General features: G+C 40.1%; 1 protein-coding gene across 1 annotated transcript; it reads right to left on the bottom strand.

The window, feature by feature from the left end:
* Window positions 1-40: 40 nt before the first annotated feature.
* On the bottom strand, window positions 41-11,466 carry pde8b (phosphodiesterase 8B). Its single transcript, XM_077622357.1, has 22 exons — window positions 10,899-11,466; window positions 8,578-8,634; window positions 8,240-8,430; window positions 8,026-8,085; window positions 7,560-7,617; window positions 7,396-7,484; window positions 6,679-6,757; window positions 6,342-6,482; window positions 6,188-6,276; window positions 6,069-6,123; window positions 4,594-4,645; window positions 4,169-4,246; window positions 3,977-4,053; window positions 3,732-3,896; window positions 3,556-3,601; window positions 3,036-3,165; window positions 2,692-2,890; window positions 2,320-2,537; window positions 2,059-2,197; window positions 1,377-1,544; window positions 1,167-1,296; window positions 41-625 (listed from the first exon to the last, which is right to left on the bottom strand). Exons 1-22 carry the CDS (start codon window positions 11,247-11,249, stop codon window positions 516-518), a joined length of 2,682 nt encoding a protein of 893 aa, XP_077478483.1. The 5' UTR covers window positions 11,250-11,466; the 3' UTR covers window positions 41-515.
* Window positions 11,467-14,565: the final 3,099 nt, after the last annotated feature.

The following is a 14,565-nucleotide window of genomic DNA, read 5'->3' as shown; positions in this document are numbered from 1 at the left end:
ATATATATATATATTCAAGGTATCCTTAATTTCACAAGTTTTCACTTGGCACTTTATTATCAAATGGTTGTGCAAATATGACCATATATCATACATTTCAATCATTTGGCGTTCACATGTTACAAAGAACAGAAGTTACAGAACCCACTTCAGTCGTCCCGTCTTCCCCGCAATAACATTTTATGTACACTAGATGACGCTAGTGAGCAAAAGAAAAACTCGTCTATTCACTCGCATGTTAATTTTGGCTGCACCTGCTGGGGTGATGGTCTTTCAACGTTCACACATTTACAGTTTAAAAGTTTTTAAAGAATTGTTGTCTTTTCAACAGCTTCTATTGTTTTTGTCATACCTACAGTGGATTTCTGTATTAAAAAATACAAAATATGAAGAATCATCTCCACGTAGTGGCTGCTGGGTGAGGACCACCTCCATGTGGGTCAGGTTTTTAGAGCTAGAGGTGAAGATTTTCCATCACCTACTGGAAAATGACCTCGATGAAGAGTGTTATGCAGTCAAGACGGCGGTGGAGGGCGCAGATTCTTGCACTTCATGTCGTCCAGAGTCTTCCAATACTTGTAGTTCTCCGACAGGTGCTCCATCAAACCCGGCAGGATGGCAAAGGCTGTGGAGATGACAGGATGTTGTCAGCATCGTATGAAGCCCTTAACCCGGAATTCCACGCCCCCCGCCCCCCACTCAAGGGAGGTTTCTCCCCATCCCCTCAGTGTAGATGAAGAATCTTTCCATGACATCAGAGCGACGTTCAACAGTAAACAAGCCGAAGAAGCCATCTCTTGGGGGAAATCAAATTTGATCTTGAGTGGGAACGAAAGGATGTGAGCATAGCCTGCAATACCACATGATACTCGTATAGAGTTAAAATAACTTTTCCATCATAAAGTCAAAATGTGGCATTTCTGGTGATTTAGTTTTTGCAGAAATATGAGGCTTGAATTCTCATAACATATTTAGTTCCTTGTCAACCTAATAATTGGGGATAAAATATTGACATTACTTTTTCTGAAATGTTTTTCTTAACTTAAGACGTTTTTACTGGACTTTTTCACTCTTTCTCACGTTTCAATTCATTTTTAACAAAAATATATATAATAAAAAAATATCCAGAATTATTTCTTCCTCTATATATGATGCATTATCCTTACCGTCCCAGGCATCAAACATGTCGGTGATGAAGTAGTCTATGAAGGAGAGCTGCGACTTGGGCACACTGCAGGTGTTGCGGTCAAACACAGGCATCACCACAGGAAGCCCCAGCCGCTTCTCCTCATCGGTCTGCAAGCACACATGGACAAGAGCAAGATCGCCGTGACGACGCTGTTGCGCTTAGAAGAATGGAGGTCTGCAAAACGCACCTGAGCAAAGTACTCTTCAGAGATCCGTCCCGCCCACTCGATGCAGAGTTCCAACGGCCTGCATGGGTTAGCCACGTCGGCGCACTTTATCAGCATTCGCTTGATTAGCAGCCGGTTCTCTGGAGAATTCTTGGTGTTTGCTTGATCTTCGTAGTCGCTGCTTATGCTCTGCTCATAAAATAAAATAAAATAATTGACATCATGTTTGCTCGGATAAATCAGTACAAGAGTATTTCAATTGATGCGCTAGTGTTACACGGAAAATGTGGCAATGATTTGAGAGAAGAAAAATAAATGAATTCAAAATAAAATTAAATTTTGAAAAATCTGAATATTAAAAAATCTAAATATTAAAAATGTTGAATCGGAATCAGCCGATACAAAACAGTCAGGTATTAAGAGCCTATTAATTGTAGCAATACTTTTAAAATGTAGTAAAAAAATACTTGAGAAAAAACTTTGATGAAAAAAGTCATGGGTGACTAAAGGATAAAAAAAAAATCTAACAAAAGCAAAGTCATAATTTTGTGCGAATAACATATTACATGAAAAAAGTTTTAACACTATACATTTAAAAAAATGTCTTGCATGATCAATTTGTAAGGTGAGAATAAAATTGCTGAAAAACAAAAATACTAAGCTATAGTAATGTCTTTGTAAAATGAATAATTTGCCCACTCACACAAGTGTTTGTCTCCTCGATGGTCGCCATGGGCTTGTTGACACTGTTGACAAACTTGTTGACGTGTTCAAAGTGTCGCGTCATCTCCGTGGCTAGCACCATGTCGATGATAGCCTGCCGCAATGTTCGGAACTGGTTCCTATTGACGTGCGGAACCAATATGCCTTTGTGAATGTATTTTAATCTCACTCATCTGGTCTAAACATCAATGAAGGATCAAAAATCATGGATTAGCAAGTGAAAAACACCAATGCCACACACCGTTCGATGTTCTTAAAGATGTTGCTTTTGCTGTCCCGTGTGGTGAGCTGGAAGGCAAGAGCGGCGTGGTGGCTCTCCAACACCGCTGTATCGTTGTACAGCACGGCCAGCTCGCTGCCGGCGTTACACAGGAACGAGTTAGTCCGGCCCGGGTGGTCCACGTCGTGCACGGTGGCCGCGATCAACGCCGCCACTTCGTCCAGCTGATCTAAACTGTTCTGAGGGGAAACAACAGAGAGGTCCGTTGATGTTAGTAGGCTCGCCTAAGTGCATTTTGAGCTTGTGGTGTCCCTCAGGGAGCAATGCAGGGTCCCTTTGTGTTCTCTTACTAAGTCATCAAATGTTTTCCAAATCAACCAACACATGACCAACCTTTACTCTCTCCTTGCGTAAGAAGTAAGCGGTGGCGTGCAGCACGTCGGCGGCATGTGTGGAGTTATGATAGGAATTGGACGAGTGGTAGCTGGCCTCCATCAGCTGCAGCCACGAGCGCAACGACGCTTCGGAACAGTCGAGGAACTCGCACACACCAAAACTGGTGAAGATCTTCAACCCCAGGTAAGTCAGCGGTCTTTGAAATCAACAAATAAATTGCTGAGCGGAGAATTTTAGTAGAATTGCTAAAGTCTAAGTTGGAATTTTCACTCCAAGTGCTTGGTAATATTTTTAGAATCAATGTTGATGAATTGACAGGCCGACGCATCGCATTTCGCTACCTCTTGTGTGTGGCTGCCTCTAAGTTGAGGATGTTGAACTCCCAGCATTCTTCGTCATTGAGCATATCTGCGATGGATTGAGGCACGTCACTCAGGGTCACAGGGATGGCCAGCTGACTTTGGCTCATGTCTGAAAAAAAAGAAAAAAAACAGCACCTTATCCAGACCCTTTCAGTGCATGCTATTTGATGAATGCATAAAAATACAATATTGAAGATAATGTAAAATAATAATAATGAAAATATCAAAAAGTAGAATGGAAAATGAATTAATAAACAACTTTCATACAAAAATAATCTAGAAATACGGAATGTATAATATATGTTGGGCATATTTATTTACAAACAAAGCAAGAAAAGAATTGTATAAATACAAAAAAATGATAATTTAGAAGACAAAAAATATAATAAAATAACTATATATAACTACAACAAACATAAAAATAATATTAAAAAAATACAAAAACATAAGTCATAAAATATGAAGTAATTCATTATGGTGTCATTTGAAGTTAACTTACTTTTGCAAAAAACATACTCGTTGCCAGATAATCGCCGCAGTCCATCCTGTGTAAGGGAATAATACAATTACTACATTAAAGTTGAATAATGAGTCTTTTTTGCCAGCGCTAAAGTCTATTTTACGATATATCTAATGAGAATGTTCAATGTGTCAAACAATTCTGTTATCTCTTACGTTCATAAGCCCGCCGACCAAGTCGTTGGTGTGAGGGTCATCGTCCTTTGCCGCCAGCTGAGGCGAGTAAAGCTCGGTGGTCCTAAGAATCTCTAGCACACGCTCCAGAGCCTCAGCCACCGTCAGGGGGCTGCTCTCTTGGGCAGCGTTGATAATGTTGATCACCTGTTTAGATGGACACACTTAGTTTGAGACGACATTTCACTACAGGAGTAAGCTAAGAACTTCATTTTCAAAAGCGCAACCTTGGTAATAGGAGCCTCAATGGTCATGGAATGAATCCTGGCAACAGATGAGTGTCTACGGTTCTGTAAACTGGCAGCTGGAAAAACACAGTGATAGAGTTAGTGCCAGATTTTTGAAGATTTATACTAGTTTTAGAGTTTTGGGGGAGAAAAATAAGAGTTCTGATCAATAAGGAATAAAAACCTCCTCACCGTCGCTACCGCGGGAGCTGAGCGATCTCGTATCCATTGAGTCTTTCCTCCTGTCGCGGTGGAGTAGAGAGTGGCACTCTTACAAAAACAAGGTGGGTAGTGGTAAAAACAAACAAAAAATTATTGAAAATGTATTAGAATGACTACGTGACTAAAGTAGTTTCAGTTTTAGCACTTTGCTGCTTTTCTGCGTGAACTGAGGTCAAGAATAGAAGTCAGAAGAGTTAAGTTTTGCTCCAAAATGGTGGTGCTGGTATTTCTTTCCTAATTCACATGAATATCTTGTAGTTGCTGAATTATTTATAATGTGTGATTCGTTGCTGTCAAAAATGCAATTATAGTGGCGAAAACCATATAAAAAACAGAATAGGTTACTAACATGGCTAAACTTATACATTAGATTTAATTATTTATTAGTAAATTACCTGGGTAAGAATGATCCATACTGCATCGGGCCTCCTTGTTGAATTTGTGGACCTAATCCACCCCCCGCCCCAGAAAAAAAAAAAAAAAAAAAATGTAATTAGAAATTGATTCGAGAGATTCCATGAAATGTTTAAAATGACGCAGCATTCTGTTTTGACTTTCTCTTTGCTTTTACTGTGAATAACACTGAATTAAAGCTATCTGAATTCAAAGTATAACAGAACGTGGCACTGTCATGGCTGTTTTGATGGGTTATTTTTTTTCCTGAAAACAACCTGGCTTCTATGAAGTGAAACTTAACTCATTGGCTGTCATTGATGGGCGATAGATGTTGACGCAATGTAAACAGTTGCCAGATTTAAAGAGCCTCTTGTCCATAAACAAAAAAAAATGTCTCTGGAATGATCTCAATACTAAGAAGAGCCTTAAGCGAGAGGGAGTCAACCCGGACAAGCTTGTAGTCCCCAATGCTTCTACATAAATGGGTAACTACAGAACAAAATGAATCAAAGAAGCATTTATTCACCGGTCTGTATGTGAATCATCTTGGGGGAAAAACATCATTTTATCAAATGAATTTCAGCCTCAAAGCCTCGTATTTTGTATTGTCTCATAAATTGTCAAATCTTATCTTACTCTTAATTTGTTTCACTATTTGAATCAATGTTTTGCTTTAACACAAAAATAGCTCTTGTGCCACGGAACAAATCTGATCACAATGCTTCTGATTCTGGCTTCTGATTCTAATGAGCTGCAGACCCTATTTGCTGAAGACTGACTCTTCTTTTCTAAACACGAGGAAAGAAAGCGCAAACGCTAGGCCCCCAGTCATATAAATAACCCCAAGGCCTGGAAGCTAGCCCTCGTGGGTTTTATCCTGCCGCTTAGCTGTAGCTTATCTTAGCGTGACGTAATTGGGATGGGAACCTTGCTGAGCGAAGGAGAATCTGCATCCATGTCTTAACCCAGGCCAGATTTTGTATTTATATGCATTTTTCAAAACAATACTCTGAAACGCTAGCTTTACCCAATTTACATCAGAGTGTATTCTAATTCTAGCAATTTTTGTGTGAGGCCATCCTTAAAGATGGGTACTTCTAACGGTAATAACCAAGTTGCTCATAGATAGGCATTTGTTTTCAAAGGCAGTGCTTCCACTTTTCAGCTAGATTTAGATCCTCGTGATCAGGAAAGCATTTAGTTCTTGATGACATACAACAACAGACAGATTCATTCTCACATACTTTTCCAATTGCCAAGAAAGGACAAAAGTGAAGGCAATTGCGGAGTCGGGCGCACTAAACATTGACAAAGACAAGGGGCCCATTTAGAATTCGCAAAAGATAATCTATCAACATCTTTCTGTTTGCAACAAATGCAACTTTGCTTTCTTTTCTCATGAATTTGCCTCAAATTTTTTTGCCCAAAACTACAGCCTATGCATTTTTTTTGGTTTCAGTTTGGCAACACCCACCTGACAGTTGTTGTCGACGTGAGGTGTCTTGATGGCTACGAAGTGTCGAATCTTTCTGTCGGAAATGAAAAAGAAAATCGTGAGCGCTTTCACCAGCATCGTTTGATTCTTCGACTCACCCTCCTTGGCCGATAACAGGCGTTATGTTCACGTGTTGCGGCAAGTTCTCGCCTGATTTCTTTCTGGCGTAGTAAATTCCCTGCCATTCCTGTGGTGAGATAAGCTTCAGTAAAATTCTGACCGACAGGATTGGACGCGCTGGGTCACACTCACTTTTCCTTTTTCAATGCAGGTATTGATGGCTTCCAAGAGATCGGCCCTGTTTCTGTCGCTCTTTGGGAGTTCAGTCAGTTCTTTGCCAATAAGCTCACCCTTTTGATAACCCATCATTCGCTCAAAGGCGGGGTTCACAAACTGTACAAGAATGGGTCAAGCACATCACATAGCATTTAAGTACCATCTTTTCTGTCATAGTGATTGGAGTAAGGTTTACTACTATTGTACTGCTCTTGTAATGCATTTTTTTGCATACAGGTCAAAGCAAGAAATTGGCCTAACAACACGTGTATCTCATAAAGCTCTAAAATGCATCTCAAGGCTTCCCTCTTACTTGTATGACCCGGTCTTCACTGGTGATCTCCACAGCTTCCTGACATTTCTCCAGAGCTGTGAAGGCAGAGTTACAAGCCCTGGCAGAACCAGATACAAATTCTGAGAAGTTGTGCACTACCTGTTCATAACGATGAGAGAAGTCTTATTGTCACAAATCCCTACTTCACCAGTTTAGGAAATTTGTATTGGCAAGAGACTCTTTCTGTCTTTCTTTACATCTTCTAGTTTGGACATTTTTAAAAGCTTTTTTTTAACTTTATAAAGCAAACCTTGACATGAAAGTTTCTGGGGTGAAAGTTTCTTCATAGAGTTTTAGAAAATATCTTTTTCAAAAATGTTTGTAAAAAATATAGACATCCTATCTCATGCTCAAATATCATTTTAGGCATCTGGTATGTAAAAACTGTAATGTGCTCATATCAACTTCTAATTGTTGTGAGCATGGACTGTGATTTACATGATTTCAAGTGACATTTTACACACAAATAGGAACTCTTTCCAGGTTAAACCGATACTGTAGTTCCCATGTCATGCAGATGAATATCCGAGACCAAAGCTGACTTTCATCCTTTTCCCATTATAATACTGTTTTACAAGGTATATTTACTCATCTCAGTGTCTATTGTTCACCACTTTGGCCGTGTATTGAAAATATTGACCAGAATCAAAAATGAAGCTACTAACTTGCTAACAATTGTGCTTGTGTGCCATTTACCTGAGTTTGAAGTGGCATCGCACTTCTCCGTGCTCAAGTTGAACCAGTTCGTTATAGCATGCCGACACGCTGGCGTTCTCCACAAATCTCTGCAAATATGTAAATAGACAATTTTTAGTTTATGTATGTTGATTGGGTGACAGTCCATTTAAGAAAGTACTTACTCGACTAAATCCAGCACACAGCAGAGGAAGAACTGAAGGTTCGTCTTGTTCTAATGGCCTACATCAAAACAGGCATCATCTAATGTGCTATTAAACACTTTTAAAACACTTTTTTGTTTATTAGCAATACAAACAAGTCACTGAATGTAGGCGTAATGCCACGCTACACACTAAGAGGAAAACCCAAAAGAGTTGATCTGTCCTTACGTCGGTTAGAACTTGTTAATAATCCATCTGATTCTTTAGGACAAGTTTTGCTTTGAAGAACCTGTGGGAATCACCAAAATGACCCCAAAATGGCCACTTCAATTCAAAATGAATCAGCAGGGAAAGTACACTTTCAATATGAGGATTCTATGTCACAAGTTTGTTTACACAGGAATTAAACTTGTATCTCCAGGCAATAAGTGTTTTGATTTATCAATCCTGCTAGAATTACAGGATGGGCGACATTGAATTGACTTACTTTTGTGGCACAACGGCGAGAATAACAGTGTTTTCTGAGGGCTTCGTGGCACGGATCATCCTGCCAAGGAATGACAAAAGGTAGCAAACAATGTCTGACATACTCGCAATCTGTAAGGACGCAAGATGCTCTTCACAATAATAAACAAAGTCTTGTCATGACCAAGACATGTATAGGAATTTTGACAACAAAGTTGAACAACTACATCCCTTACCGGCACACAACCTCGGGCTCAAAGTAACGCGAGTGGCGCCCGTCAATGATCACGATTTCGTGATGCTTTCCGAGGAAACATTCGAGCGCCGACTCGGGCGTCCGGGCAATGTTACATCTGAAGCCGGCACGGTCACACGCCCACCATAAGGCGTCGCTCTGGCTGTCCTCCTTGGCGAACACCAGCAAGACCTGCGTTTGATCATTTCAAACTCATTATTTGAGCATAGACACACTTTTCCAAACATTTTTTCTCTGATGGTATGCTTGTGAAAGAAATGTCATTAGTGACCTGAAAGCACAAAGTATAATGACCGTTAATGCACAGTATGGTCTCACCTGAATGGCCTCCTGGCTCACTCTCATCGGTCCGACACATTGTTCTGTAGCGGAAACCTGCCAGCAGAGAGACCAAACATTAGTGACAAAAGTATATAAATAGTAGTATATTTGATGTTGATGTCATCCAATCTGTATATGGGCACAATTTAGAACGTTAAGCTGTGGAAAAGTTGCTAGCACACACATAGATAGACAAGCATATACACTTTTGTAGAAAAGAGGGGTGGCAATAGTTGAGGTGAGCAGACATTTTTTTAAACAAGTTATTAAGTGGAAATCCAATGAAATCATCAGTGTTACTACGGCGACCGCCATGTACTACTGCCATAAAGACGCAGTTGTTCATGATTTTCAAGACGTTGCACTTGAACACGGAGAAGTATGATTGCATTCGTTTATATCCCGAGAAAGAGTCAAGAGGTTTTTTTTCTCCATTTTTTAACCTGGGGTTGCTATAGAACCAATGATTAAAAGTGGATCTTGAGATGAAGACAGTTTAAAGAAAGATTCTGCCAACACCAGAAGAACACTGCAGCACTTATGTCTTGTAGTCATCCAACGCTTTATGAAGCCACCTGACAAAAAAAGGCTTGTTGTTCTCATTGTACCAGACATCCCGTCTTCATATAAATCACTGATGAAGAGATCACAATGTACAAGAGAAGCCGTGAGGTTGTAACATCTGGTAACTCATGATATTAACCATCGTCCAATTTATGTTTCTTGCATGTGAGGAAAGAACATCACACTAAACACACAGTTAACCCCTCGATTAATTAATTTTTTTCGCACCATGGGAATAAATCAGGGTTAGTGTTTGAGTCGGGCAGTAGCTCACAACAAAATGCACACTGTTGGCAAACTTGCAACATCTCAATCTTACTGACCTGCAGTTGGGAAACTACTAGCCTGTGGCATCAGTGCCTTCATGTGACTCACAGACAATCACTGACCAGAGGGGTAAACAAACTGCTTGTACATACAAACCAGCACACAATAATACTCAAATACACACAGGAGCATGATCCACATCATCTTGAAGTGCTAGTTTCAAATATTCAATGGTATCATTGATCACTTCTCTGAAGCAACAGCTGATTCGCCAACCACACACACACACACACACACACACACACACACACTCGTGACACCGTGCCACATGCATCTAAAACAACCACTTTTTGCATCCTGGTTTATTTGGGGATTTGTTGGGTTCACAATGCCGACTTGTTAAGTCCGAAAAGAGACACATATTTTACATTACAGCAATGTCATGGCCACAACAGGGTTGTGAAAAAAATCCCCCAAAGTACAGTGGTGGCATACAATATGTTTGAGGTGACTTTGTGTTTGCAAGAAGTGAGCCGTTGTCAACTTTATTTGCTTGGATTTGTTATCAAGATATGTGATAATTGGCGTGTTGCTAACCTTGAAGAATATAAATGGCGGAGAAACATGAATCTTCAGGGAAGATTATAATATTCACAAGCATGGGGTACTACATGATAATCAATAATTTGGTCAATTCATTCAATTTCCATACCGCTTATCCTCACAAGGGCTATTATGTGTGTGTGTGTGTGTGTGTGTGTGTGTGTGTGTTACGTTGGCTACAGTGACTTTAAACGGAAAAGTGGCCCAGAAAAGTCTTTCACGATGGAGAAGAAAATATAATTCATAGAAAAGCGGCTGTGAAGCCTTGTTATAGTTCACCGGTCAAAATCTGATGATGTTGTCTCCTCAGTTTCCTAACAAAAGCCAGATATGCATCATTAGGGGTTTCCAGAAATATATCTAAAATAAGTTTGTGTTTTATTCTATTTTCATTGGCTGATTAGGGGTGTAAATGACTGATTTAATGATGAAAAGCTACTATATCTATACTATACATATAATGGATGGATGGAAGGACATAAGTATCAACTTTTGAATAGCTCTCCATTGTATTAACAGTTAGATTATTAAAGTAATAGTTTAAATCCCGTTTATGAAACTTTATCAATGAACAACTGTACATCTATGAGAAATGTGTTTCAACATGTGACGTCAGATGGGTCCAAACGCTGCATAAACAAACAAACAAACACACACACACACATGCAAACACACACACATGCAAACACACACACATGCAAACACACACACATGCAAACACACACACATGCAAACACACGAACATGCACACGCACACGCGCACACGCGCACACACGCACACACGCACACACGCGCACACGCACACACGCGCACACGCGCACACGCGCACACGCACACACGCACACAGAGGCCTTCTCACGTGCGCTTTTCCGCCCAGCGGTTACCTTGACGCCGGCGTCGCTGGTCTGCGTCTCGGCCTCGATGAGGACGTGCGCACCACCTCCACCTCCGGTGATGTCCCTTCGTTCCCGGTGGGAGTTGAAGCTCGAGTGTCGGCTCTGGTAGGCGATGACGGACGGGATGGCATCGGCCGCGTCGGTCTTGATAAAGAGGCCGTGCAACGCTGCTCCTGCTCCTCCTCCGGCACCACCGCCACCGCCGCTTCCGCTGCCAGCGCCGAGGCCGCCTCCTTGCGAGATGGTAGTAGTTGTCTGGTGCGGCGAGTTGGACTCGTCCGAGTCGCGGCAGTAGATGACGCCGCTCTGAGAGACGTGGATGCTGGGTGCGCAGCCCATGCCGCCCCCCACCAAGGCACAGTCCACCTCCTCCTCCTCCGCTACGGTAGCCTGCTGGATGTCATCTTTGCTATATGGCACGGTGGTTCCGCTACGCCGTGTGAATGAATGGAGCGGCACTGGAAAGCATCACAACATCAGATTCTGCTCCCACATGTTGAGCTGGTCGGGAGGAACTGACTTGATGTGACATTAGTTATTCCCCCCTCAATATCCCACCCACTCACAATATGACATAACTCCACAACCAACAACCCCCAATCGTTACACATGACCAAAAGTCACACCGTTTTTCTTCACGCCTGATGAATTAACAAAGCTAATAATAAATAAAACATCAAATCAGGCATATGAGGTGCCTCTGGGCAATGTACTAAGCACCATTAAAAAGAAAGGCCACTGGTTCAGAACAATAATATTAAGTTTTTTACTTTTGCTGTTGTCATATTAGAGATTTTATTTGAGTATTTTCCTTTTTTTGCCCCCAGCGAATATTTTTTCTGCTTTCTGTCTTTCGGTGGGTTGTTTTAAATTAGCAGTGTTTGTTCCATTAGCTTGGGCATAGTATTTCTCATTACTTGTTAGACTTAAGCAAGCAGACAGTGATCATTTACACGATGGAATTATATTTGTGTACAGGTTTGTGTGCTTTTGGGGCATAAATTATGCTAGAAAATATTTTCTTTCTAATTTGAGGAAGCAAATGTTATACATACTTTGAACAATGCTCAATATACACTTTTTTGGACTATGTTGCTCACTTGATCCTTGCATATTAATGCATTTATCACTCCGTACTCTAACTAAATTTTCCAACATTCCTTCAAGTCCATTCATTTGATTTAATATTTATTTGACATATGAATGTTTTTACTATTCACCAATAAAAATAATTCACAAAATTCACAGAGCGAGAGAGCAAAAGAGAGAGACATTACTGTATATAGAATACGCACAGTGAGCCGAAAGATGCTGAGCGCGCTGTCATGGCGGTCAACAAGAAGTTCCCGTTGAGCCTCTTCTGCTGGCAGCAATAGGTAGCTTGGCCCGTTATGCCATAAGCCTGCCTTTGTTTCCCTAAATCTCAATTATGCACGGCTCAACTGAATCTGTTTTACACACAAACATGGATGCCCACACATTGGGGTAAGATAGTCGATGTTTCCGACATTTAGTGAGCCAAGACGCTTATTTGACCACAAATAAAAATGTCGGAAAAATTATATACAAAGGTGGTTGGATTCACGACTTGACCAATTTATAGCATTATGTTCTGTTTGTTTGGACGATTGTTTATTTGAATGTCTTTGAGCTAAGAGCACCACATGGTTTGGGGGAAAAAAATCTAGCCTTGAGCTATTTATTACTTTGTTCCATGAGAATAAGTTAACCTTTGTTTCTTTGTGTAATTATGGTTTTTGATTAGGAGATGATAGGATAGAGAAAAAAAAGTTTATGTATTCAAGGTAAAGGTAATTGGTACATACATTCATTTCAGGGTGAAATTAGAGTTTTCTTTTGTGAAGAATTTACCAACCCCACCTCATTTTTTTTCTTTCTAGGAAACTTATTACCTCTTTTAAAAAATAAATAGGCTGAGAAAAAAAATGCTAATTTGTGTGTGTGTGTGTGTGTGTTTGTGTGTGTATTAAAAAACACCAGATATGGTGTTTTTAGACCATACTATGCAATATTGACTATTAAACAAATTACACACAGAAAGGTTCTACAATCTAATTCAAAGATGCCATGCAAAACAGAACAACAAGAAAAAAACTAATATGTGAATTAGTTGACAGGTTTGCAACAAACAAAACAAGTACAAACCCAAAACTGCATTTCCAATTTGGCTCTCAAATTGTTCAGATGATTGCGATGTCCAATATTGGCCACAAAGCTCAATTCATCTTCCAGGCAACAGATAATCTTGAATTTATCAAAATGAGCTGACGTCAATCTCAGCCACTTAAAGTGTTTTCTGGAAGCAATTCAGGTTTTTATTTCTAAGAAATGACAGACAGGCTTAGCAGTGATGTCATCTTCCCAATTGCTAAATTTAGCCCTCTCATTTCTTTCAAGGCCTGAAGGCGTATGGTTAATTTAAGTTTCCAGCTTGATGGCTGAGTTTATCTCGGACACACAAACATGGCGTCATCTGGCGCTCGCCACCAGCCAGCTGGGAAATGAGTCTTCTCACCTTGTCATTGAACACAACATATTGTGGATCTTAAGGTCCAATTTTACCACCTGTCAGACAATACATTTGCAAGCCTCAAATCACAAACCTGTTTTTGTTAAACTCAAATATAATTTGATCATCAGTGGATCTTTTATTTGCGAACCTATTGTGTGTTTTTGTTAACATCAGACCTGATATATTCCCTGCATGCCATCAACTCGCTAATTTGGAACCTGCAGGCACAATAAGCACAATTAGTCATGGTACAAAAAGAAAAATAAATAGAAATCGGGTTCCAGTGATCGATAGATACTGACCCGTGCTTCATAGCTACCAAGTTTCACCCGCCAGAAATTGGATTGGACTTTTGTCCACTGTCATTTACATTAAATAAGTGAATAAATTGTATCATACAATATTGATGACAATTTAGTTTGGAATGCGCCTTACATACGTTCTTTTAGCCCCAAATTTGGTATAAACGATGTCCTTTAATACAACATTCTAGGAATCTAATAATTGTAACTATTCTTTGGGGATAATAAAGATTTTAATTCATATTCAGCATTCTATAATCCAACTGCTGAGGCTGTTAATTTGCACTGCTGACACCCGAGCTGAGCCGCTTTACATTGTTGGTGTTGTATTTTTCACCAACGCATCACACAGGGACACCATGAAATCAATTTGGTCGTCATAGTCCAGGTGCAGAGCGAACGTCATGTAAAAATGGCCTCAAGCCTGCAACACAACCCAGTGCTCATTTATGGGCAGACGGTTTCTTAATGATTTTGAGCGCCACCAAATAGTAAAACACCTTAAAAACCCAAGTGTTCATTTTGTGTACACCATCTGGTGGGGTTTACATGATATTTGTCGTTACAAATGTAAGCATTCTTTATAGATTAAAGGCAATTTTGTTATCAATTAACATTTTGTTATCAATTACGTATTTTCTATTTCTGTGAACATCCAAAACAATGCCAATCTTCAAGTTGGGATCAATCTTGGTAATTGGATTGGACATCCATCGCCTTTAATGGCAGCCAGGGAGTTAATGTCTATTAAGAAACCACAAATCAAAGTCATTTTTAGTCTGAACTGATACTTCAGTTTTACTTCCCAAAACGTAGACAA

This window comes from Stigmatopora argus, chromosome 16, assembly GCF_051989625.1.
Source record: "Stigmatopora argus isolate UIUO_Sarg chromosome 16, RoL_Sarg_1.0, whole genome shotgun sequence".
In the NCBI taxonomy this organism is placed as follows: Eukaryota; Metazoa; Chordata; class Actinopteri; order Syngnathiformes; family Syngnathidae; genus Stigmatopora; species Stigmatopora argus.
This window is presented reverse-complemented; position numbering and strand designations above follow the sequence as displayed.

Excerpts from the sequence above, each read along its gene's own strand:
- pde8b (XM_077622357.1), bottom strand. The coding sequence starts at position 11,249 with ATGGGCTGCGCACCCAGCATCCACGTCTCTCAGAGCGGCGTCATCTAC. Across the intron at positions 8,635-10,898 it reads CCAGCGACGCCGGCGTCAAG|GTTTCCGCTACAGAACAATG; the intron begins GTAACCGCTGGG and ends CTCTGCTGGCAG. Across the intron at positions 7,618-8,025 it reads CTCGCCGTTGTGCCACAAAA|GCCATTAGAACAAGACGAAC; the intron begins GTAAGTCAATTC and ends GTTTTGATGTAG.